The sequence below is a fragment of the Cervus elaphus genome, chromosome 4, assembly GCF_910594005.1.
Source record: "Cervus elaphus chromosome 4, mCerEla1.1, whole genome shotgun sequence".
NCBI lineage: Eukaryota > Metazoa > Chordata > Mammalia > Artiodactyla > Cervidae > Cervus > Cervus elaphus.
In genome coordinates, this window is record NC_057818.1 from 10952757 (window position 1) to 10976839 (window position 24083).

General features: G+C 44.1%; 1 protein-coding gene across 2 annotated transcripts in view; it reads left to right on the plus strand.

Annotated features, from left to right (window-relative positions):
• The window catches only part of CDH13 (cadherin 13), a 981031-nt gene that overhangs the window by 132869 nt on the left and 824079 nt on the right, over positions 1-24083 (plus strand). The window contains exon 5 of one of the 2 annotated variants that reach the window (XM_043898157.1): positions 5766-5776. The exons of the other annotated variant lie outside the window; for it this stretch is intronic. Within the exon in view, the coding sequence (XP_043754092.1) occupies positions 5766-5776 (11 nt within the window). The remainder of the gene's footprint in view (positions 1-5765; positions 5777-24083) is intronic. 2 annotated transcript variants of the gene reach the window in all.

Sequence of the window (24083 nt, forward strand, 5' to 3'; positions counted from 1 at the left end):
CGGCCTCCTGGAGACCCACTAAGAAAGCTCCCAGCACAGGGCCAGATACACTGCTGATCCTCTCAGCATCAGTGCATTCCCTCTTTGCTTGAATGCATGCTGAAGAAAATATCCTTTAGCTTCTTCCTGGACTAGATTCCATTTGAGACATATACTGTTGGCTGTTTTCTGTGAATGGATGGAGGTGTGAAGAGAGGAATGGGAAAGGGTAGTATTTATTCCATGTGCCTTTGTAAGAGTATCAAAACCCATACACAAAAAGCCTAGCACAGAGTTGGTGCTCACTTAGCGGGAGCCCTTGATTATTTTTAATAAGCGGCCATGCTTATGGGGAGTCTCAGGAAAATGGGACACACAAAAGGACCAGATGGACATAGTGGCAAATTTACTAATACACAAACAGCCTGCAGACAGGGACCTTCTTTTCACATAAGAATCTATTCGGTTTTGGAGCACTAGTTTTAACTGAATAAGGAGGTTAAATCCATACTGTGTTCTATTTTCATTGTACCTTGATGGGATGACTATGACGTTGGTCTTCTTTCTAGAGTAAACACCTGGTAATTAAAGGTATAATAAGACATGGGGGAACTGTCTTGGGAAAGAACTGGTGAGGACACTTCATTCTGCCCTTTCTGTACCAGGGAAGAGGTAGGGGGTTCCACTTCCAGCTGTAGTGCAGATAGAGAACTAAGTGTCCTAGAACTTTGCACACAACTAAAGCCCTGGAAATTTTGGTTAAACCCTGAGACTCAGTTACTGAGCTCAAAGTCAGTTTCTGCTATGTGCCAGAAACTGTGCTTTTCACAGACATCCAGTTTACCTTTCTCAGAAAACTGATGAAACCAAGGTTCTTATACCTACTATACAGGTGAGGAAGTTGAGGATCAGTATAGTGAGACCTGATGTCGGTCCAGATGTTGCAGAACTGACAATCAAAAAGGTGTAACAGTGCGGCAATGTAGTATCAAGATGGTTCCAAGACTTTTTATATTCCATAACTCCACAGTATGTTCCCCTAGAGTTGGGAAATTTGAGGAGCCCTGTGTGGGCATGAGCTGAAACATTAAGTAGATGCAACAGGCCTTGTCTTTCCTGACAGTTTTGTACTCTGGTCCATAATGTATCTATGTTGCTTGTCTAATTCTATGTAACAAATTACTCTAAGACTTAGTGGCTTAAAATTGCAAAATTTATTATCTCAAAGCTTCTGTATGCCAGGAATCAGAAGAGGAAACTGCTGTACAGAGAAGTTGAGGAGTTGCCCAACATCACATAGCTGGTTGGTACTTAGGTTGGTGCTCTGGCTACATAAAGGCTGCAGTCATCTCCAGGTTCTACTGGGCGTGGGTTCACTTCCAAGCTTACTTATGAGGTTGGTGACAGGATCCTGTCCTTGAGGCTGCGAGGACCTTACCTCCTTGTTGGCTCTTGGCTGGGGGAAGCCTTCAGTTCCTTGCCATATGGACTTCTCTGTAGAACAGTTTTCACAGCATGGCAGCATGCTTCTTCAGAGTGAACAAGTGAGAAGAACAAAGACCCAAAGGGCTAACAAGACAGAAATCATGGTCTTCAGTAACGTAATCACGGAGGAGATATCCCACCGCCATTGCCATATTCTATTAATATGAAGCAAGTCACTAAGTCCATTCCATGCTTAACAGGAGGGGTTACCCAAGAGCATGCATGCAGGATGGCAGGGATCTCTGAACATTAGGTACTGCCTACCACACCATCTGTGATTACCTGAATGCAAAATAATGCTTCAGATTACTTATGCTGAGTAAAATTGTCTTTCCAGATATACTTGCTTGTCTTGAGAAGGCATGTGCCCCCTTGTACCTGCCTACATACTCTTCATAGCATAAAGCATCCCATTTTGCAAAGCCCAGGATAGCCATCAAGCTTTACTGGTCTAGACATATTAAGTCTCTTTTGATAACTTTCTATCCAGCTGCTTTGATCCATGATGCTAAAGCCAGGATAGCTGCTAAGTTTTGAGTGATGGAGCATTGCCATGTAGCTGCCATGTCCTTCTTACACAGTACGTGCTGGCCTTTGAAGTAGTCTTCCTGGAGTGGAAGACTTTCTGCTCTCTCATGATGCAGACTTTGCCTCAGACCCCACTGCAGCTCCTCTTTGGGAATGGCCTTTGGAATCCCACCAAAACAAAACAAAAATCTGCCTCCTTTCTTTAAGATGTGATCACCAGGAAGTATTTATTACCTATGGTTGGCTGGGAGGCATCCCCTTCCTTATTTATTATTCCATTTTCTTCCTAGAACTAATAGTTTTGACCTCAGCCCTAACCAGAGCCCTAGTATAACAACTTTATGCTTTGGGCACACAGGCAATAGGAATTGGTATTTAATCATTTCCAAATTTAAGACATGGCAAAGTCTACCACCTCCCTTCCTATATTTCAATAGGGGATTTAAAATGTTAGAATGACTGTCTTGGGGACTGACATCCTAGACTGTGAATCCTGGGATAGTTTTAAATAAAAGTGTACGTATGAGAAAAGAGAATGATCAGTAATCCACCCTGAGGATTGCTGGGTATGTTCATAAATCTCAGATGGAAATATTGAGATCCCAGAGAGTGAGGAAAGGTGCTGGGCTTTGTAGCAGAAATGAAAGAAAGCCTTGAAGTGTAAAGATTGGGGAGGGAGGCAGATAAAGCTTGAGTAATCAGCCTATTAGAAGTTATTTTTTTAATGGAATAAATATGTAAAGATGCCATGTGCTATTTTTTTAATGGAATAAATATGTAAAGATGCCGTGTGCTAAGTTCCATTCTAAGCACTTGAAACATTTAACCCCTAGGAGGAAAGCGTAAGTTGCCCCATTTTACAGATGAGGAAAGTGAGGGTCAGAGAAATTGAGCACTTGCCCAATGTCACACAGCTGGTGGGAAGCAGTCCAGCTTAAGAACCTGTGTCTCTGCCATTGCACTTTGCTGCTTCCCAGGACCATCCGTCCAGAGCAGAGGCAGCTCCAGGAACTCCCGCGCAGAGCTCAGGGGTCCCTGTCAAATCCGGCTGCTCGCACAGCAGGGCTTATTCTCCGCAGTTCTGGAGAAATGATTGCTTACTTGAGGCAAAAGGAATTTAAAGTAGGTTGTGCGGAAGAGAGGGCTTGGGAGTGGATGTAGAAGGATGGTCAGTGGTTCTAAAGAGCAGGGCTGTAGGAGGCAGGAAGGAAAGCCAGAAAAAATGGGAAATGAGGATTTAAACTCACCTAGGAATTTCCCTGTAACCAATCAGCTCTACTTTGGGAATTTACCTGGGTACTACCTCTCCTACTGGAACCAGATAGCTGGAGTTGTTTAGACTGAGGCATGCAGTGATCCAGGGTGCCTGTGTGAGTGTGTGTTTCCTCTCACATTTCTCTTGTGTAGCAGATGGTGGCAGGAGGATACTGCGGGGAGGTTAAGTGCAGACAAGGGAAAGGGGGAGGGTCATGTCTTGTCACACACACATACCTTTGACAGCCCTGGCAAATCAATCTCTCCCCCAAAGAGCCAAGCACATCTGTACACGTGTATTATGTCAGTGTCACCTTTCCCAGACAGGTGCACTTCCGGGGACACGGTCTCTGCTCTTGTGCCAAGAGCAGATTCCTTTTGCCCAGGATTTCAGGTGCATAGGTGATTGATATAAACAAACTGAAAAATTGGTTTAAATCAAGCAACAAGTTTTGCGACACATCTAATGACACAATCTCTTGTTCCCTTTTCATTTGTAGCAATTGGGGGGAGACGAAGGCCAGTACTATACATTTAAGAGGAAAACCATGGGCGTATTTACAGACCCAAGTGGTTACAATAGAATTGGTTTATTAGAAAGCGCTGTCTTCACTTCCCCCGCAAAAATTCAAGGAAGGACCTGGGAATTCAAGGAGGTGGAGGAGTTCTCTCTCCTTGCCAGTCCTTCCTGTGCTGTCTGATAAAGGGTGTAGCCAGCAGGCTGGAAACAACTGCTCCTGCAGGGGAGCAAGGGATATAAATATTCAGTCGTGACAGTCCCCAAAGGATAAATGACAGCAGCCCATGCAACGTGCCTTCTGCTCATTTTAAACTGACTCTTCTCTTCCACACCCGAGCTGACATATTAGTAAATTGATTCCAGGTGATGCTGACATTTTATAATTATCACTATCTATAATTTTCATCTTATTCCATTGAATATTTTGATCATTTAAAATGGAGTAGCATACCTAATAGTGGTCATTAGTTTAGCTCAAGGGAAAATTCGTGGTTTAATAAACTCACTCTAGAAATAACTTACTAAAATTACAATTGGCATGATTACCTTCCTATTTTTTTCATAAAAAATAAAGCAGACTAATTTTATCCAAACTGACAGCTTTTCTCTTTCAAACTGGCTCATTGTTCTATTGTTTTCTTAGAGGAAGGAAAGACATCTATAACACAGTAGTAGTAATAAAAACCGTAATAACAGAACACACAAAAACAAGGGTTGTGTTTCAACTTAGGTTTGGCAGGAGCTGAATACTATATGTTCTCTTATTTTCTGACTCACCATGGACTGGAGCAAGGGGAGCCCTGTGGCTTTGAAATAAGGTCACGTTTGGGGGAGTCGGAGTCAGAAGTCTGTCCTGCTTGTCTGAAGGGGCCGCTTTGTGAGAATAGACTGGGAAGGCAGGCGGTTCTGGGCTTGACTCCCTTTCTTCCCTCAGTGTCAGTTTTTGTTTTAAAGGTATCTTCTGCAGCCCACCTCTAGGTTCTTTTTAGGTATCATTTCTGAAAGATAAAAGGGCCAGTTTTAACATGTAGGCAATTATTTTTTAAAAGGTGATGGGTCAGTTTTGACTGTGGCCAGGGCAGTGCTGTTGAGTTACCATAGGGAAGCATTTTACCAGTTGGCCAATAGGTGGAAATTGGAGTATTCCCTATATTCCTTCAACTCTGGGGAACACAGTCCCCAAGGGGCCTGCCTATTGTTTCACTTGCTGGCAGTTTGGGGTTTGTGAGTTTATTTAAGGGATTAATGGTTGGAGATTATCTTAGTGGAAGTAAGCAATGTTGTTGATATACACATTGGTGCCCTGATGGTTAAGGTCATTCTTCATTTATTCATCTAGCTACCCACTCACCCTCACTCATCAAGCATCTAGTCACCCTATTTCATCTACCCATCCATCCACCCACCAATTAATCTATCATCTATCCATCCATTTATCCATCCATCCATCCACCCACCCACCCATTTACCCACCTGTTTACCTATAAATTCATTTATCCATTCATCCTTTCATGCATCTACCCACTCAACTACCCTCTCATCCATAAAGATACTCTTATCCATCCATACAACCACCCATCCTTAAAAAATAATTTAGCAAACATTTATCAAACCTCTAGGCATTGGTAATAGAGACACTAAGTCACAGCTCTGTCCTTAAGGAGCTTATCGTATCATACAAGAGTCATAAACAAAAAATTACATAGTAGAATGCTGAGCTCTATTATAGGGAACTATGCCATGTGGCTGTGGGAATTCTCCAAGAAGGACCGGCTTGCTTTGAATGATCCAAAAATGATGTGCATTTGCAAACCTTAATGTTACACATGGTAAATATGGGAGTTACTACTGGGTGGGAAAAACGACAACAGGAAATTGAGCAGTGGATGAATGTCCAGGCCCTAAGTTCTGTCTGCATATCGGTTTGCTGTTCACTAGAACCACTCATATTCAGGTGGAGACCCTGCCAGGAAGCAGAAAGTATTGGGGTATTATTAAGGTACCAGACAGGTGAAGGAAACTGAAGCAAGGCCTCAGAAAGTCAGACAAAAGAACTAGGATTCAGGATGGGCGTCTGGTTCTGAATGAAGGGAAGGAGAAAAGAATAAACTAATGGATGGATGAAGAGATAAGCAAATGAACTGTGTAGGTGGATAAATACATCTTGGTTACAGGCCAAACTGCAAACTCATATTCAATCAACACAGACACTGAATATAACTTTGCCTGATGACATCTTTGACCAAAACCAAGCCAATAACAGCAACATCAGCTCCATCACAAAGCACAGGCAGCCGGCCTTCTCTCTGCTCTGCTCCTGCTGTTGGTGAGCCTGCAGGAATCCTCACAGGCACAAACTGCCTTTCAGATCCAACTGCCTGGCACTCAGCTCTGCAAAGAAGCCTGGGCGAGGCCTTTATGACTTTCCCAGAGGCCTCCGGTCTCTACTGAAACACAACAGCTGTTACCAGGGGCAACTCCACTTCCCAAACAAGAACATAGGCTTTGTGGAGCTTTCCCAGGTGCTGTGGGCCCAACATTGCCAAAAATGCCTGAGACTCTCACAGTCTCCTCTCCGCCATGGAGCTTAAATAGATTGGAAGCAAATGCTTGTTGACAACAGGTGTGGCTCAATGTGAGAGAATGTTCCATTCCGTTATTGCAGGGTTGGCACCAAGGGGCATTTCCTGTGGAAGAAACAGGCTTCCAGGAGCATGGGAGATCCATACCCAGAGCAGAAAACAGCTCACTTCCTCCCTTTCAGGGCCAAAGGCCCCACCACTATATGAGCAGGTGCTCCTCATACATGCAGAGGTTTCCATAGCCAAAGGAAGGCTGGGCGGGGAGGTGTGGGCTTCCTGGCCAGGAAACTCCAACCAGCTGACTGACTAGGCTCTTTGTGCTGGTGGGCAAGTGACTGCATTGTCATTAACCCAGCTAGATTAACTTGCTCAGCAGAAGCTGACAAAGCTTGAGCCAGAGATTGGGCTCTGAGGGCACAGAGAGGCAAACTCTAGGAGGTGGAGGTCCAGCCCTGAGATTACTTGACAGAAACCCCAAGGACTTTAGAGAACTTTTGTCCGTTTGAAAAATCTGGCTAGTGATTCCTTCTATCCCTGAACTATCTTAGGGGCAAAAATAAATTCTGCATTGAGCTAAATAGAATTGGTTGCTACGTGATATTCTAATTTCAGTGAGAAAACTGTTCGATTTCCTACTACTTTGAGATGTCCTCCCTTTCTGATTGTAAGGGCTCATCCATACCAGTGTTTTATATGCAATTACTAGGGCGAAAAGTAAGGAAAGAGAGAAACATAAGAGGCAATGGCAGCTCTCTTACAAGAAGCACTAGTAATCAGAGTATTCTTAGTTATTAAAGATTAAGTCCATGGAGGGAAAGAGTTAAATGGATATAGAACATTTTTGTTAAATACTGATTTTTTCATAATATTATCCTTTGTCAGAAACTCAATTTGCTTTTTTCTTCTACCTCCGTGGGCTCCACATATACGTTCACATGGAGGTGTGAGTGTGTATGTGAGGAGGGTAACCATTGTTCACTCAGTTCCAAGACCTAGAATCCTGTGTATTGGTATCCTAATGTATTAGGGTGGGCAAAGATGGTGCAGGATCAGATTGACCTTGAAAGTTCAGTGGTTTAACAGCACAGACTTCATTTCCTACTCACGCAGCAGTTCTGGGCCAGCAGTTGAGGTCTGAGAGTCTCTTCCATGAGGTCATTCAGGAGCCCAGGCCAATAGGCGGCTCAGCCATTTTCCATATATCAACATCCCAGTCCATAAGAGTGAGGGACTGTCACAGCTGCTCACAGGGAGGCTTTTATGACCTGCAGCTCAAAGTGGCACATAGCTGCCCCTCATGGTCACATGACCACCTACCTGCAAGGGAGGTTGGGAAATGTAGTCCAGGTAAAAGAAAGGAGAACTGATTAGGGTGGACAGCTAGTGGTCTCCTCCATACACAGCTTTCATCATTGTTGTTTGATCCCCTCACTTACTGGGGGCCTGCTGTGAACACTGCATTGTGATAGGAGCTGAGGATATAGGGAAAGAAGAAAAAAGTGCTAATGACTAACGGTAAAAGTCATTAATGACAATTTTGATAAGGGCAACACAGGAAAACTACAGGGCAGCATGACAGCTGGTAACTATCTCTAGGGTGAAGGGGAAAGAGGAAGATTTCTGGGAAGAAGTGACCTAGGCACTGCAGACAGGAAGACAGAAAGACAGCCAGGCTAGAGCATGTGGAAGAGCATTTTCAGAAGAGGAACAGCAAGTGAAGAGCCCTAAGGCAGAAAAGAAATTAGAACATTTTAGACCCCTCCAACAGGGCAGTGGGGGCTTATGCACACTGAATAAGCCATAGATAAATTTGAATGAAGCAGGAAATATGGGTGGGGGTGAGACTATAGAGGCCTTCATGGTCTTGAGTCAGAGAATAAGGGCTTCTTTTTAAGAGCAACGGGGAGCCACTTGTTGGTTTAAGAAAACCTTCGGTATGATGAACTATGGTTTTCAAAAATATGTTCTATAATGGAGCCAGAGTAAGGAGGCTATTGCAGTCTTTCAGGAGAGCGATGGGGTACTTGGTTCAGGGGGCCAGCAGGGGAGACAGAGAGACATGGGATGGGTTGGAGAAATATGTAGGAAGGAGAAGAGATGGGACTCTTGTCTATAACAAGGCAGGAGGCAGCCCTGAGGTTCCAGGTAGGCAGGCGCAGGTTGGCACTTGGGTCATCTGATAGTGAGACAGCTTAGCCATAACCAGTCTATCCTTTTTCTCTGTAGTTTTACAGGTTTCTTGACTTCAGGCCTATTAAAAGTCAGCTCTTTAAAATGGATATTTGGTGGAGCTCAATTTCCCCCTCACTCTGCACTTCTGTGGACTTTGATTAGTATTCATGGTAGAGTGGTACACCTGATGTCCTCAGCAGGCAGTTCCAACACCAGTGGAGAGAGGTACAAGATAAATCACTCCAAGTAAATGACTAATTAATCATGCTCTTGATTTTAATAACATATACTGTCTGGCTCAAGATTCAGCTGTCTATAATCTTGCATTCTATTATAAAATTTTGGTAATCAGTAACCCATGGATTCCTAACTGATAATGGCTTCTTTCCTTCTGTTAAAACAGTTCAGAATCAAGGCATATTCTCATGACCATGTGAAGAGGAATGAAGGGAGAATATGTGTGTGTGTCTGTGTGTGTGTGTGTGTGTTTATCTCAAAAAACATCCTAGATATTTCAGGATAATCTGTGGGACAGAGTTGACACCCTCACATTGAAAATGTGTAAACTCATTCTGGAAACATCTGTGCCAGAGGGCTTGCTTGCTATGTATCTGTGCTTCTTCAAATCAGAAAACTGTTATTTTCAAGGGTAGCTGAACAAGTATGGTGAATACTTAGCAGTAAAACATGCCTCACTTGTGCATGGCCTCCAAAACTTGTACATCCATAGTGCTAGACACCATTTGAAGATTCATAATTTTGAGTGAGTCATGGCCCCACTTATTTAGAAAAGAGTGTCCCATAAAATAAAATACAATTCAGTTGCAAAGAGTTTCTTTACCTCACTTGGCAAAATGAACCCATGGTCTTATTACTAAAGATAGTTCTCCATTGAGCTGATCTCAGGCTGGGTAAGGTAAGTATTTGGGCCAGGTAAATATCCAGAATTCTTCTGGAAAAAGAGTCCCAAACTTTTAAAATTACTTCTTTGCCTTACTCATTTGTATAGATGGACATGGCCAATTTACTGGTATCAATATATACACTGTGAAAAACAAATCTGAAAAGGACAGCAGAGCATATATCCGGGAGGTGGCGGGCGGTGGTAAACAGAAAATGTGTCCCATTGACTCTTTACATTATTTGAAGGAAATTGCCATTGCAAAGGTGTGATGGGGTGGGGCTGATATCTAATGATGCTAGAAAAAAATATACTGTGTGCAAAGACTTTAATCATATATATCTGTGCTGTGAGCTTTAATCCTATGACCCAACCAAAAATGTTCTCAGTTCAGTTCAGTCGTTCAGTTGTGTCCGACTCTTTGCGACCCCATGGACTGCAGCACTCCAGGCTTCTGTGAGCTTGCTCAAACTCATGTCCATTGAATCAGTGATGTCATCCAATCATCTCATCCTCTGTCGTCCCCTTCTCCTCCTGCCTTCAATCTTTCCCAGCATCAGGGTCTTTTCCAGTGAATCAGTTCTTAGCATCAGGTGGCCAAAGTATTGGAGTTTCAGCTTCAACATCAGTCCTTCCAATCAATATTTAGGACTGATTTCCTTTAGGATTGAATGGTCCTTTGCAGTCCAAGGAACTCTCAAGTGTCTTCTTCAACACCACAGTTCAAAAACATCAATTCTTCAGTGCTCAGCTTTTTTTATAGTCCAACTCTCACATCCATACATGATTACTGGAAAAATCATAGCTTTGACCAGACAGACCTTTGTTGGCAAAGTAATATCTCTGCTTTTTAATATGCTGTCTAGGTTGGTCATAGCTTTTCTTCCAAGGAGCAAGCATCTTTTAATTTCATGGCTGCAGTCACCATCTGCAGTGATTTTGGAGCCCAAAAATAAAGTCTGCCACTGTTTTCATTGTTTCCCCATCTATTTACCATGAAGTGATGGGACCGGATGCCATGATCTTAGTTTTCTGAATGCTGAGCTTTAAGCTAATTTTTTCACTCTCCTCTTTCACTTTCAGCAAGAGGCTCTTTAGTTTTTCGCTTTCTGCCATAAGAGTGGTGCCGTCTGCATGCCTGAGGTTATTGATATTTCTCCTGCAATCTTGATTCCAGTTTGTGCTTCCTCCAGCCCATTGTTTCTCATGATGTACTCTGCATATAAGTTAAATAAGCAGGGTGACAATATACAGCCTTGACATACTCCTTTCCCGATTTATGTGCTATTTATTGAGCACTTACAATATGTTAGACATATGTGTCACCTCACTCAACCCTCAATAATAACCTAAGAAGTAGGAATTATTACCTGCATTGGTAAAGAGATCTGTAGCCCAGAGAGGTTAAGAGGTTTCTACAGGGTTTCACAGCCAATGGGGGGGGGGGGGCAGGGCCAAATCCTAAGTCAGTCTCCAAGAAGATGACTAATTCATCATGCCCTTGATTCTAATAACATACACCATCTGACTTGAGATTTGTCTGTCCCCAGTGTTACATTCTATTCTAGAAATGTGATAAAGCCCCCAATGGATCCTCAGTTGATAACAGTTTCTTATCTTTTTCTTAGAAAAGTTAGGAGTCAGAGTCTATTCCAGTGACTGTATGGAGGGGACTGGAGGGAGGAGGGGTGTGTGTGTGTGTGTGTGTGTGTGTGTGTGTGTGTGTGTATGTTAATCTCAAAAGCCATTATTGATGCTTCAGGATACCCTGAAAATTTAAACCTGAAAATCCAAAACCTGACATGTAATCCCAGTGTTAAACCTAGGACACAATAAATAGGAGAATGGGGTAATCTTATTTCCTGAAGCGTTCCATTGCTACATACAAGTCACGAGATGTAAAATCATCTCCAAGAAGTACCTTGTTTGAATAAGTCAGTGCTCTCTGAAGACCACATTAGACCAAATACAACTTGGCATATAAAGAGGGAGAAATGCATGTCCAGGAGACTAGGAGAGCCGCATCTAGGAGCTAAGTGTCTCTTTCAGAAGGGGGAGAGGAGAGAGGTGTGTCCTCTGCACACGTCTTCCAGATTTTGTTGCCAAACCCCGCAGCCTTGGGTTGGCCTACACCAGTCCTCTCCAAGCAGCAGTGTAAGCTCATTACTGCCTTTTACATCTGTCTACACTTCCCGGTACCTGAGAGATAGCCAAGCCCTGAAAGTTACTCGAGCCTCTGGACGCCACCCCAGTGTGAGTCTGAGTGACCCTTGTAAGGAGGACTCTGTTTCCCTCACCAGCTACCACAGCCTCTGCACACACCTGGCCCTCTTGAGCATCACTCTAAGAACCTTCCTCCTTAAGTTCACAATCACTCTCTCTAACTCCCATCTTAGGAAACCAGACTGAATTAGTTCTTTGTGTTATTAACCAGAGGAGCACTTACATTTTCTGACATCTCTAATCTTGGAGCTCAGGGAATAGCACAGAGAATTTGCATGAAATTACCCCTCATTCTATCTATAGGCTTAGCTGCCAGCGTTTGCGAATTTGGCAGAAGCCAGCAGATCTCACAGTTAATGTCTTCCTCTCCTGCCAGGCTCTTCAGAACGGGGTACATTAGAGGGCCATGTGACAAAGAGCGGGATGGATCCTGGAATGTGGAGCCCAGGTGATGCTATTTGCATCCAATTAAAGAAGTAGGAATCAGTGGTATTACTCACATGCATGGTTCTTACTGCCTTGTGGCTCATTAAACCTTTGGATCAGCTTTCCTGGAGGATATTGGCAATGATATGGGCAGGGCTAGGGGGACAGATAGAGGTGAGCTTCCAGGTCAAATCCCCTTCCAGCCTGTCAATTGTATGTTTCCTTTTTGGAATTGCCTCTGGGTTCTAAAGGATATTTCTTTTGCGGCTTCCATTGTTTCTCTAAACCTCCATAGAGCTAAGGAGCTCAGGTTGGATTCAGGCTGAGCTACACATTCAGCCAGCTCCCAGGTGTCTTGAGGATTTCACACCCCATCCCACCCTCAGGGTGTCTGGAGGCCAGTGGTGTTGGGAGGCAAGTGTTGGTCCTTCAGCTTCTGTGTGGTTGGGTTGTTCACAGAAATTAGAGAGGTCACAAAATATAAAAGTGCCTCTCTGGTTAATTAACACAAAGAGCTCTTTCATTCATCCTTGATGTGGGAGTTAATGACCCCAATTGTGAACTCATGAGGGGTGGTCTTCTTGGGGTCAAGCTGGAGGATGGAGAGGCCATTGTACCCTGTGAGGAGACAGAACTCAGCTTTAAGGATCGCTCTGCAATGTGTCAAGGAGGCATCCTGAGAATGGATGGTCTAGGCTTGGTGGGGTAGCTTTGACAGGACACTTCACCTCCCCAGTGCTCAGTGGGTTTTTTTTTTTTTTTTTTGTCTTGTTTTGTTATTTATAATGAGGAAGCTAAGCAAGAGAAATTTTTCCAAAGGGCATTCTGGGTGGCACAAAGATGGGGGCAACCGGAAGTTCCAGTGGGCAGGACACCCACCCTGATCTACCATAGCTGTTCACTCTTTGTTTTAATCAAAAGAATGTCAAATGAAATTTTATTAGAAAAATCGAGTTTTGTTGAGCAAAGTCTACCGGACTAATTCTTCCCATTCTAAGACTTAGGCCATCTCCAGGCCAGTCATCAGATTCTGAGAGCCTCCATACCTCAGGTCCCCATCATGCTTCACGTCTGACCAGTCTGCCCAGAGAGTGTGGTCCTGTCTGTGGACAAGCACTGTGGGCATGCTTCTGGCGGGACTCGGGGTGATGAGGCAACAAGTAGGAGTTTCTCAGTCTTGGCAACCAGTGCCCCAGAACAGCATCTACTTCTGCTTAATTCCTTCTTTAGCTACTGCTCACTGCACCATGAAGGGTTGCTTCTTCATCAAAACATTTCAGAAGTTCTAGATGAGTGCTGACTTACTGACCAGTGGAGTTTAAAATTATATTTCACACACACACACACCCCTTAGAAAATACTTTGGGAGAATACCGCATGTCTAATTATACTGACTACCTTAGATGAACATTTCTCAACAGGACTTCTTGACATGTCAATAGGCTCACAAAAGGATTCTTTGGTCAAATAAGTAAGGGCAGAGCACAGACTGTTCTTTGTGGCAGACAGGCTGGCCCCCACAACTTCTGTCCCTGTGTTCCCAGCCAGCAAAAGTCCATTTTTTGAGTGTAGGGAAGGAGCTGTGACTTGCTTCTAGCCAACAGAATATTGAAAGGAGATGGGGTGTCATTTCTGTAATAACATTTAGCAGACTGGGGAGATAGCAGACTGGGGAGACCCTCCATGCTGGCTTTAAAGGAGTAAACTGCCATGCTGGGGGAGAGCCTGCGAAGAGGGAGAGGGCCCATAGGAAGCCTCCAGGTGCCAAGAACAGCCCCCAGCCAGTGGCCAGCAAGAACACAGAGATGTGGTTCTACCACCTGAGGAGAGAAATTCTGCCTGCACCCTGAGGGGGCGGTGTCTGAAAGTGAGTCCCTCCCTAGGTGAGCACGTGATAGGTCTATAGCCCCGGTTGACGACTGGATGGCACCCCGGTGAGACCTTGAAGTAGAGAACCCCTCTGAGGTGTGACCAGACTCCTGAGCCCTGAAGCTACAAGATAATGAATGTGTGTGCTTAAGCAGCTAAGTCTGTGATAATCTGTTACACAGCTGTAGAAAACCAACAGTGTCCTAGGATGTTTACAAAGAACATTTGCAAAATAAAACATTTAAGAGGTCATGGAAAAAAGAAATATATTCAACTATTTAACATGCCTTTCCCATATCATTAAGAACCTGTCTCCTCTTTTTTCCCCGACAAAATATCTCAGAACTCCTTACAGAGATCTGGTATATCATAGAACAAAGTTTAGGAGAGCAATTCTTAAACATTATCATTTCAAGACCCCTTTATGCTCATAAAAAGAATTGACTATAAACCTTTTGTTTATGAGGACTTTATCTATTGATAATAACCGTATTTGAAATTAAAACTGAGAAAGTTTTATGTACTAATTTATTTTAAAATAATGACAAACCCATCACATGCTAGTATAGATAACGTATTTTGTTTGTGTGGAAAAAAAAAAATGTATATATACCCAAACAAAACAGAGCAAAAATGTATTAAAGAGAGCAGCATTGTTTTGCATTTTTGCAAGTCTCTGTATTGAATGCCTCGGTAGGAGTCAGCTATGTTCTCATATCTGTTTCAGTTCTGTTTGTTGTGATACGTTGTTTTGGTTGAAGAAAGTAAAGAAAACCCTGCCTCACACAGATTTAGTTGAAAAAGGTAGGAGTATTTTAATTGTCGTTTTAGAGAACTGAGGGTATTCTTTGATGCTCAAGAGGAACTAGTTTCCTTAAAGGTTATTTCTAATGTGGAATCTGAAACCCTAATGTGGACTTCACTTTAATGTGAACTTTTCATAAACTGTACATTTGTGAGAGAATAAGTGTAAGAACAGCAAATAATATCTTAGAACTGTTATAACAGCAGTTCCTGCCTTATATCACAACTGAAAGTATTTTTAGGGACCCCTGGGGATCCTCAGACCACACTTTGACAACCACTGATTTAGGAAATACTCTGATAGCTCAGTTGGTAAAGAATCCACCTGCAACGCAGGACACCCTGGTTCGACTCCTGGGTCGGGAAGATCCCCTGGAGAAGGGATAGGCTAACCACTCCAGTATTTCTGGGCTTCCCTGGTGGCTCAGCTGGTAAAGAATCTGCCTGCAATGTGGGAGACCTGGGTTTGATCCCTGGGTTGGGAAGATCTCCTAGAGAAGGGAACAGCTACCTACTCCAGTGTTCTGGCCTGGAGAATTCCATGGACCGTATAATCCAGGGGGTTGCAAAGAGTCAGACAGTACTGACTTTCACTTTCACTCCGTTAACCAAATACGGGGCCTAGACTCATCTTAACTGATTTATCAATTACATATTGGTTACCTTTTATACAAGATACTGAAACGGGTATTAGAAAGATAGAGAAAAAAATAATGTGTGGGTGCCTTCTCAATGAGTGGGAGCAGAGAAAACTAATCAAAGAACTATACATTAACAAAAAGCGAAAAGTAACAAGTGCTCCATAACTAAAGTGGGTGGGGGAAGGAGAGTGCAGATGATTTACTTTGGTAAGTGGTCAATGTCAAGAGGTGTTTTAGACATGAGTTGTGGCCATTTCAGGAAATGACTGGTGGTTGGTTAATTCTGAAGCGTAAGGGGTTTGGAGAGCTGTGGTGAGAAGCAAGAGATCAGGAAACTCAGATGGACCAGTCTATGAAAGGTCTTGAATGCCATGTTAGGAGTTGGTTCTTTATTCTGTAAGGACCTCACGTGAATCGGTGAAGAGAGTTAACTGGGGACAGCACGAGGATGGTGGTATGTGGTTGGAATTGCCGAGGTGCAGCAAGCCCACGGTGCTGGAGGCTGACTCTCTAAGGCCTGGGGGCTGCAGAGAGGACAGCAGCAGAGGAGGGAGAGAACAGTCAATGGAGAGTTGGGAACACGCTTCCCCCTCATCCGATGGCCTAATAATTCCCTGCCAGGGAAGTAATCATCTTCTTGAAGGGAAAAGCAGACATTTCACATGAGGAGGCTTTGATTAATACAAGGAAAGAGTCAATCTAGTTTGATAATAGGCAGTACCTTGCAAGAGCCACATAGCGGGAGTGAGAATGGAGAGGAGACAGAGAAATGAAAGTGAATAGGTTTGTGGGCCACTTAAGTGGCACTAAACCATGGTAGCAAGTGTCCACTGTAATTGCAGCCCTTTAAAGGGGCTGCAGCCCTTCCCAAGAATCCAATCAGAGCCCTACTCTGAGCAGTGGCCGTGTACTCTGTGAGAGTTCTCTCATTCATCCCTCACAATAACCCCTCAGGAAGGTAGGGCTGTAGGTCCAGTTTGCAGCCGAGGAAGCTAAGCAGGGAGAAGCCAACAAGGAGCAGAGTCGGGGTTTGAATGCAAGGCTGCCTGATTCCAGCCCAGTTTCTTAAAATCTCCTTCAGACCGCTGCCTACACCTTCAGTATCTGCCGTCTTCCTCTACCGCCCTCCTAATTGTGTGGCTTGGCCTCCTGCTCTTGACCTTTGTTTCCTTTGACACTCAGCACCTGCTCTAGCTTGAAGGACCTCCTTGCTCTGAGGTCTTGTTTCAACCTTTTTCTCAGTTTTAGTTTTCTTTACACGAGCCATTCGGCTCTGAGCTTGCCTCAGTCCCTTGACTTCTTATACTCACAACCTGAGATGAGAGACAGTTCCACCACCTTGCTTCCCAGAGCCACAGGACCCTGATGGGCAGGCTGGCCTGTGTGCCCTTTGCAACATGGGAACCATCCCTTACTCATCCAACCAGCATTAATTTATTCAACACCTATTCTCACATGCTTGGGAAATACAAAGTAAAAAGACACTAGACTACTAAATGCTATTTTCAGAATCCAATAAAGTCATAGATCAGAAAAATGTGTACATGTGTGCATATGCTCACTTGTCCAAATTAAGTTTATAAACAAGTCTGGAAGTTTCTGCGCTCCCTACAGACCATTCATAAGTTCTCTCAAGTCCTTGAGTCCAGGATTAAGAGCCCTAACTCTTCACTAGGCTGTAATACCACTGAGACAAACGCTGTGTCTTTTATTCCACTGTACCAAGTACCAGGCACCAGGGCTGTCACTTGCAGACCTTCAGTCAGGGTGAGTTGAATTGAATTGGTTGCATGACCCCATTCTAAGGAGGCTTTTATTTGTTTCTTGTGTTCCTCCTATCTTTTCATACCCAAGGAAAGAAATGTATGCCTCTACTAGCCGAATAACCATTAATTTTGAAATCATCACCCAATGCCTGACTAAACACGGGCCGTGTGACATCATTCCAGACTATAAAGCACCGAGTGGTAACTGACTTGTAAGAAAGTCCACATTGAATGCACGGCACACTCCCAAGGGCTCCCAAGGGCTCCTGAGGGAGGAGCAACAGCGGTGGACATTTATGTCAGGAAATCACTCTTGTTTGCCTGTGTGGGACAGGGTGCCATTCTGGCCAGGAAGCCGTCTTGACTTTGGATCTGAAGCTGCCCCTGATGGAGTTATTCACAGATGGCTAAGTTAAATGCAGCCTTCATAGCACTAAGGCATTTTAGCAGCAGCTAAGCAAGTGGCCCATGAAATGGAGGCGCCAGAAGCCTCTGGAAGCATTGCCAATGCATCACCCACTGAAGCCATTGTGTCCCTCCTTGGTAATGAGCATTTCCAAGGGCAATGTGGGGGATTTCCATCAACCTGTGAGAAGGCAGGGTGTGTGGGCATTGTGGCTCACAACAGGGAGTAAAAACAGGCAGTGAAAGGCAGGGGAAAACTGGGGCCAGAAGCCAAGAAGACACACTCTGTGGAAAAGAAGGGGATAAAAAAGAAGCCCCACCCCTCCTGTCCAAATGAAAAAGCATTTAATTGAATGTTCTTTATAGAGGTGAAAAAGTACCCTGTGGAGTTCCCAGTGTTTCATTATCCAATTGAATTTGGTACCTCAGGTTTCAAAGACCATTCTCTTGAATGATTATTCTTATTTCCATGTCAGTCTGCCCTGTGCTCAGTGAACCCCTACTGGGCCGCATCATTTAAAAGTCAAAACCCTGAAAAGTATTTTTATGCCCAATATAGTAACAGAGCCGAGTCTGGCATCACTCATTTTATTCTCCACAGCCTCCTTCCTCTTGTCTCTTATGTAGATTTCTGTGCTGCTGAGGATGCTTAGAATCAACAGGGCTGCTCCCCAAAGCCTTTCTTAATTCTGTGAATGGCCTCAGAGGGAAAGAGATTAGAAGGCTTAGAGATGGCAGAGTTGCAGGGCACCCATTTAAGCAGAAGATGGGCCTCTCAGAGTGGTTCCTCTTGAAGCTTAAAAAAAAAAAAATTAGGGATAGCCTGGGGCAGTGCTGAGTGTTAGTCAGTCTATCAGGAGACACCAGGCTTTCCCTGAGTTGAAATAGCCCAGATAAAACTGTCTGCAAAAGCTTCTTTAGTGAGGGTGGCCTTTATGGGGAGAATCTGAGGAGGGAACCAGGGTCTAGACCCTCCAAGCCGCTCACTACTTCCCTGAAATAATCCTCTTCATTGTTCTTGAGAACACTGTTGATCAGGCTGAAATCACTTAAACATCAAAGAGGTTATTTTGTTTCTCCCTGGAGACAGAAATCTAGGGGTGGGTTAAAGAATCATTTCAAATATTTCCCTTCAGAGACACGGGCGGGCTGATACACAACATAAAATAATTGTTTGGAAGTTTCACATCTGACCCGTGTAGCACCCGGCACACTCTGTTAATTTAGAAAAATATTTGATGATACTGAACCCAGACCTGTTTTCTCAAACGGAGGCTTAATTTCTCTTGGACTGAAATGAATAGTTATGTTGTCATACCTTAGCCAAACACCCTATAAATATAATACCCCTTCAGCTTTAATATTTCAAAAGCTATAGTTTTCATTTCAAGCTGTTATGATATTTTTATCTCTGAAGTGGTAGAATAATTTAAACCAATTTTTCCTACTTCAGTTCCTTCCAGGTTGATTCTTCTGCCTGAATTCTTCCCTCACAGAACATGTAAACTCCCTCTTACCTCCCGCACTGGCAGAAAAGCAATTTGTTTCCAAGATGCAGGACTGAAAAAATGGCTGCGAAATAGTCTAGGAAAGCTGTTATGCTGATTCCTCCCAGCGCTCTGCATTCTCTGCTTCATTCTCCAGGTAAACCAGCAGTGGTCTCAGATCTGAAGAAAGAACTCTCTCTCTGCATTTCCTTAGCAGTCTCTCCCGGTGTCTCCTGTCATCTCCAACAGGACTTTGCCAACCCCTTTGCCAATATGGCATACCCAGCTGGGTGGGGAGGAGGCCTCTTGTCTATAGTTAGCCACCCCAGGTCTCTGCCTGGCAGTTTTAGCTTCTGACCTGACTGCCCTAGTTCATAGGCAATTGTCCCAGTGGACTGGACATTAAGGCAATGTGCCAACTCTGGCCTCAATGGGTCTCCTCGTTTGGTTAACCTGGAGGCTGTGTTCTTCATCTCAGCAACCTACGCTAAGGAGAGAGAGAGTGGTAAGAAACTGAAAAGGCCGGTTAGGTGACAGGTTAGAGTCAGCCTGGGCCTCCAGGGATCAGGGAACCTCAAGGTGGCGTTCCCACCTAGGAACAATGACTACCATTTTTTGAGGCTACTTGCACAGGATACTTGCCCTGCATTGTTTTACTAAATGTTTGCATCAACCCTATAGTACGTGAATCATATGTTCTGTCATCCTTGCTTTACTGATGAGGTTTAAGCAGCTTGAACACCTCGCCCAATGTCATACAATGGGTACATAATGGACTAGAGCCCTGCACCCAAGTAGGTTATCTGTAAGCCCTTTCCCCATAACCACCATGCTTCCCCATAACCACCGACCCTTCCTCACCAACGTCCACCTCCAGGCTGCTGATCCTCACCAAGATGCCCACCAAGAGAAAAACAACAGCTATGGTCATGAACTGACCCCTCTTTGCCAGGTTTCAGCTTGGATCCTGGTCTCCATCTCTTATAGATTTCAAGGGCATCCAGACAGATGATATCCCTCTTCACTTAACACAGTGAACAAAATTTGTCACCATTCATTTATCTGGGTTGCTTTTTTCATTCGCCAAGTCTTCATTGTGTCTGTTTCTCAAGAATATTTTTGGGCCCTGGATTCGACTCAGTGAACGACATAGACACGCCTATTGCCCTCTTGGATCTTACAGCCTTTTGACTGCTTCCTCTGGGGCAGGTTCCTTATATACACTGATTATGTCTGGTAGAGAATATTATTTAATCTCTGAGAGGCATTTTACAAACAGGAAACAAAAATTCTGTAAGGTGGAATGACTGGCCCAAGGTAATAGAGCACATAAGTAGCAAAGGCAGGTGAGCTCAGCTCTCTGACTAGCTAGACTCCTAGTCTCTGCCATGTGGATTCATAGAGCGAGCGGTTGGGTTCCTGGAGGTACTAAGTCTTACCTAGAACCCTCTCTCCAGTTCCTGCTCATCTCTTCATTTTAGAAGCACCTTAGACACCTCCCCAGGGCACAATCCCTAGATAACCCAATGTCATTTGTCATTTTATTGAACAAGCAGATACTGAGCCCCTGCTCTGGGCCAGGCAGCCCTCTAGGAGATGTGATTTAACAGGGAAAGACAGACCTGGTCCCCGCTGTCATGGAGTTTACATATTTATATTCTAAAGATGCATTTTTTCCCACAGTATATTCTTCTTGGGAATTATCATTTCAGGGCATACTTTTGACTGTTAGCATAAATTTGTGATTTTTGGCTTATAGGCATTCCACCCTTGAGGCCAGGGGTGACATTCAAAATACTTACCTGGTTCAGTCAGGATGGACACTGGCCCTAGTAACCACAGAGTGTTCCTGGAGCTTCCTGGCTGTGACAAATATTAGCTCTTTAATTGCTGAATTATAAGGAGGTCCTGCAGAATCCCAGAGAAAGCCTGGTGCGTTAGGACAGGGGAACTCAGGGGTTTCAGAGCAGCTGCTTTTCCTCAGAGGCACAAGAATATTGCCATGTTTCTGCAGTGGCTGTGTCTGTGCGTACTGACTGAACGGCAGACCTGCTCACATCACACAGGGGAGTTTGCCCTTCCCAACTGGACTGAATGCCCAACAAGAGCAGGGGTCCTGACATCTTTTTCTTCCTCCAAATGAGCCTGGCACAGTGATCATTGACCAGATTCCTCCATGACCGTGTGTTTGGCAGGAGTAACTTCTCATTGTCTCACAATTTGACCTCAAAGTGGAGCTGTCCAGATGAGATAAGGTTCCAGTTTTTGTCTTGTAATAGTTCTTAATAGTTATTCTTATAAATTTCTCTTCCACTATGGGGAAGAAGGGTGACTTTTCAGTTAATGTTACATCAGGTTTGCCATTTACAGTGTGTTACAAGTGTGGTTTGGTAGAACCCAGCTTTTGCAGCCTCATATGGTCCACAGCTCAATTGTGCTCATTTGCGAGTCCGAGAGACTGTTGAAGAACAAGTTTGGAGCAGGACAGCAGTGGCCACAGAAGGGACATTACCACCAGATGTGGCCAGCCCAGAGCCCTGGATCAAAGGCAGCAGACAGGGGACATTTGCGCTCCCAGCAGCCCCTCACCCATTTCAGGAGCAGGCATCACGAATCCCTGACTGCACTCACACTCCTCAATACCTCGGAAGACTTCTCGTCACATTACGCCAGTGGATCTGAACTAGCTCTAGACATAAAACCCATCACCATTCCACATGCAGGCTGACTGTTTACTAGAAAACAGAGACCTCCTCTATACCACGCAAAAAGATGCTGAAAATTGTTAATCTTTTTAGGAAAAAAAAAATTAGATTCAAGTTCATATAGTAACAATTTAATTTTCAAAATGTATCTGCCATTTGGGTGAGCATCCAGTGAATGATGGTAGGATTTTCAAGCGCTCCTGTGGGGCTGTGTGTGGGGTGTGTGTGTGTGTGTGTGTGTGTGTGTGTTACTCTGTGGTAGGGTTTCTTAAATCTGATGTTTGAAAAACTAGAAAGAGATGGTAGCTTTCTGAGAAGTGTGTCCTTCTGGCTGGTTTGTACATGCTATATTAAGAGCAAACCTCAGGTGCATGCAGTGGGCATCATTATCGGTCCAGATTTAAGATATCAATGAGCCTTGGCAAAGTAATCAGACACTTTCTCCCTCAGGTAGCTCCAAGCTGAAAAAGCTTTCTCTGATGACTAAGGTAGGAGGAAAATCAAATGCATACTCAATGTCTTGATCTGGAACCATGAAAGAAAAGAGGCTGGCATTTATTGACTATCCACTGGATGCCAGGTTATTCTTATAGCACCACTTCATTGAATGTGAATAATAACCCTATGGAGTGGTATTATCATCACCATTTTACAAATCTGGAAAACAAGAGCATCAAAGAGATTAAACATTTGAGTAGGAGTCACACAACCAGTAAGCTAATATCGGAGCTCAGGTCTGCCTGATTTCAAAGCTCTTTCCACAGTACCTAAAATATTCATGCACCAGATGAAAGCTTCTCTTTTTTTTTCCCCTGGACTGTTTCTTAAATTTGTAGCTCTGCTTTCAATACAGGGTTTCTTGAAATGTGATGATGTGATTATATTTCTGGTTATTACTCCCCAGCCATCATTTCAAAGGGAACTGACGTGCGAGGCTGAAGGGATAATGGTGGGGTGAGCCATAAATGCAGGTCAACCTTTCTAATGTGGGCTGGGTAATGTCTGAATTACTCAGCACTGTTTTTAGAAGTCACTTCCCCACTCCAGGACAGGGGTTATAAGCACAGATGCCCACAGGGGCCAGGTAGTTACTGTAAACAAGTGCCGCAGACTGGCCTGTGGCAAGAGGTCAGTGGTAGGGTTAAGAGCTGGGCTGCACTGGGAAGCACTCACCTCAGCTAGAGTGGGGTCTTCACTCCATTAGGATGACTGCCAGGTCTTTCTTGGCAAGGAGACCGTGATCAGCTCCAGCAGGGCCATTGGAAGAAAGTTTAATGAAGGGGCTATTTACAAAGGTGTGGGCAGAGAACTACATCCCCCAAAGTCACTCTCCTTCCTGCCTTTCATCTCCTACTAGTGCTCCCCATTTGAGATTTGGAGGAAGAACAGAAGACACAGCCTAGGGAGTCAGAAAAATGTCCAAGATCAGCCTGTCTTAGGGCCACATATGTATTAACTTACACTTGGAGTGTTTGTAGATGTGGCTGTGTTTTACGTTCTTTCCCATCTTAACTGTGCTTTACTATTGGAGAAAAGCTGGCCTTTAGGCAAGGAACCAGGATGCCTGAACCTGTTTTCTTCTGGGTGACTGGTTATCAGATTTCCTTCTGGGTAGTTTTTAAATCTGATGTGTGTAAAAGAGATAAAAACAAATGAATGAGGAAACTGGATGACTGAGGGCTTAAAGCTTGTATACGACGGAACCCCTTCGCTGCTCACCTGAATCTAGCACAATATTGTTAATAGGCTATACCTCAATACAAAATAAAAAGTGAAAAAAACAAAAACAGTTCTGTTTACTGGTCACTTGTGAAGACTGGAGTCTTTCCCTTCTGTAGGGTTGAGAGACGTATAACTCTCAAGGTCTTTCAGCTTATTGGGGACTCCCACCTGTTGCATTGCCGTCGCTGTGGACTACTGGAAGGGTGTGTGTATCACTTAGTAGTTTTTGTTATTGTTTATTTTTTGTTTGTTTTTGCATCCCCCAAATCTGTGTTTTTGAGAGCATCAGGTACAATTTCCAGTAGAGACATGCTCAGGAAGTATTTTTCCCTTTCTCATTTATGCTTTTCTCCCTCTTCATCCTCTGGCCCTCTTCCTCCCAAGGAGCAGCAGCAGCAGCATAGCTATACATTTGCCACGTGCCTGGCACTGTGCTAAGTGCTTAAGTGGGTCTTCCTATTTAATACTGACAATAACCCTTGGAGGGGAGCACAGTTCCGAGTCTCATTTTGCAGACGAAGAAACTGAGGCCCAGAGAGGTGAGGTAATTTGCCCAAGGAAGCTGAGTGATTTAGGACTTGGCAGAGGTGGAATTCCAATCCAGGCAGTCTGCC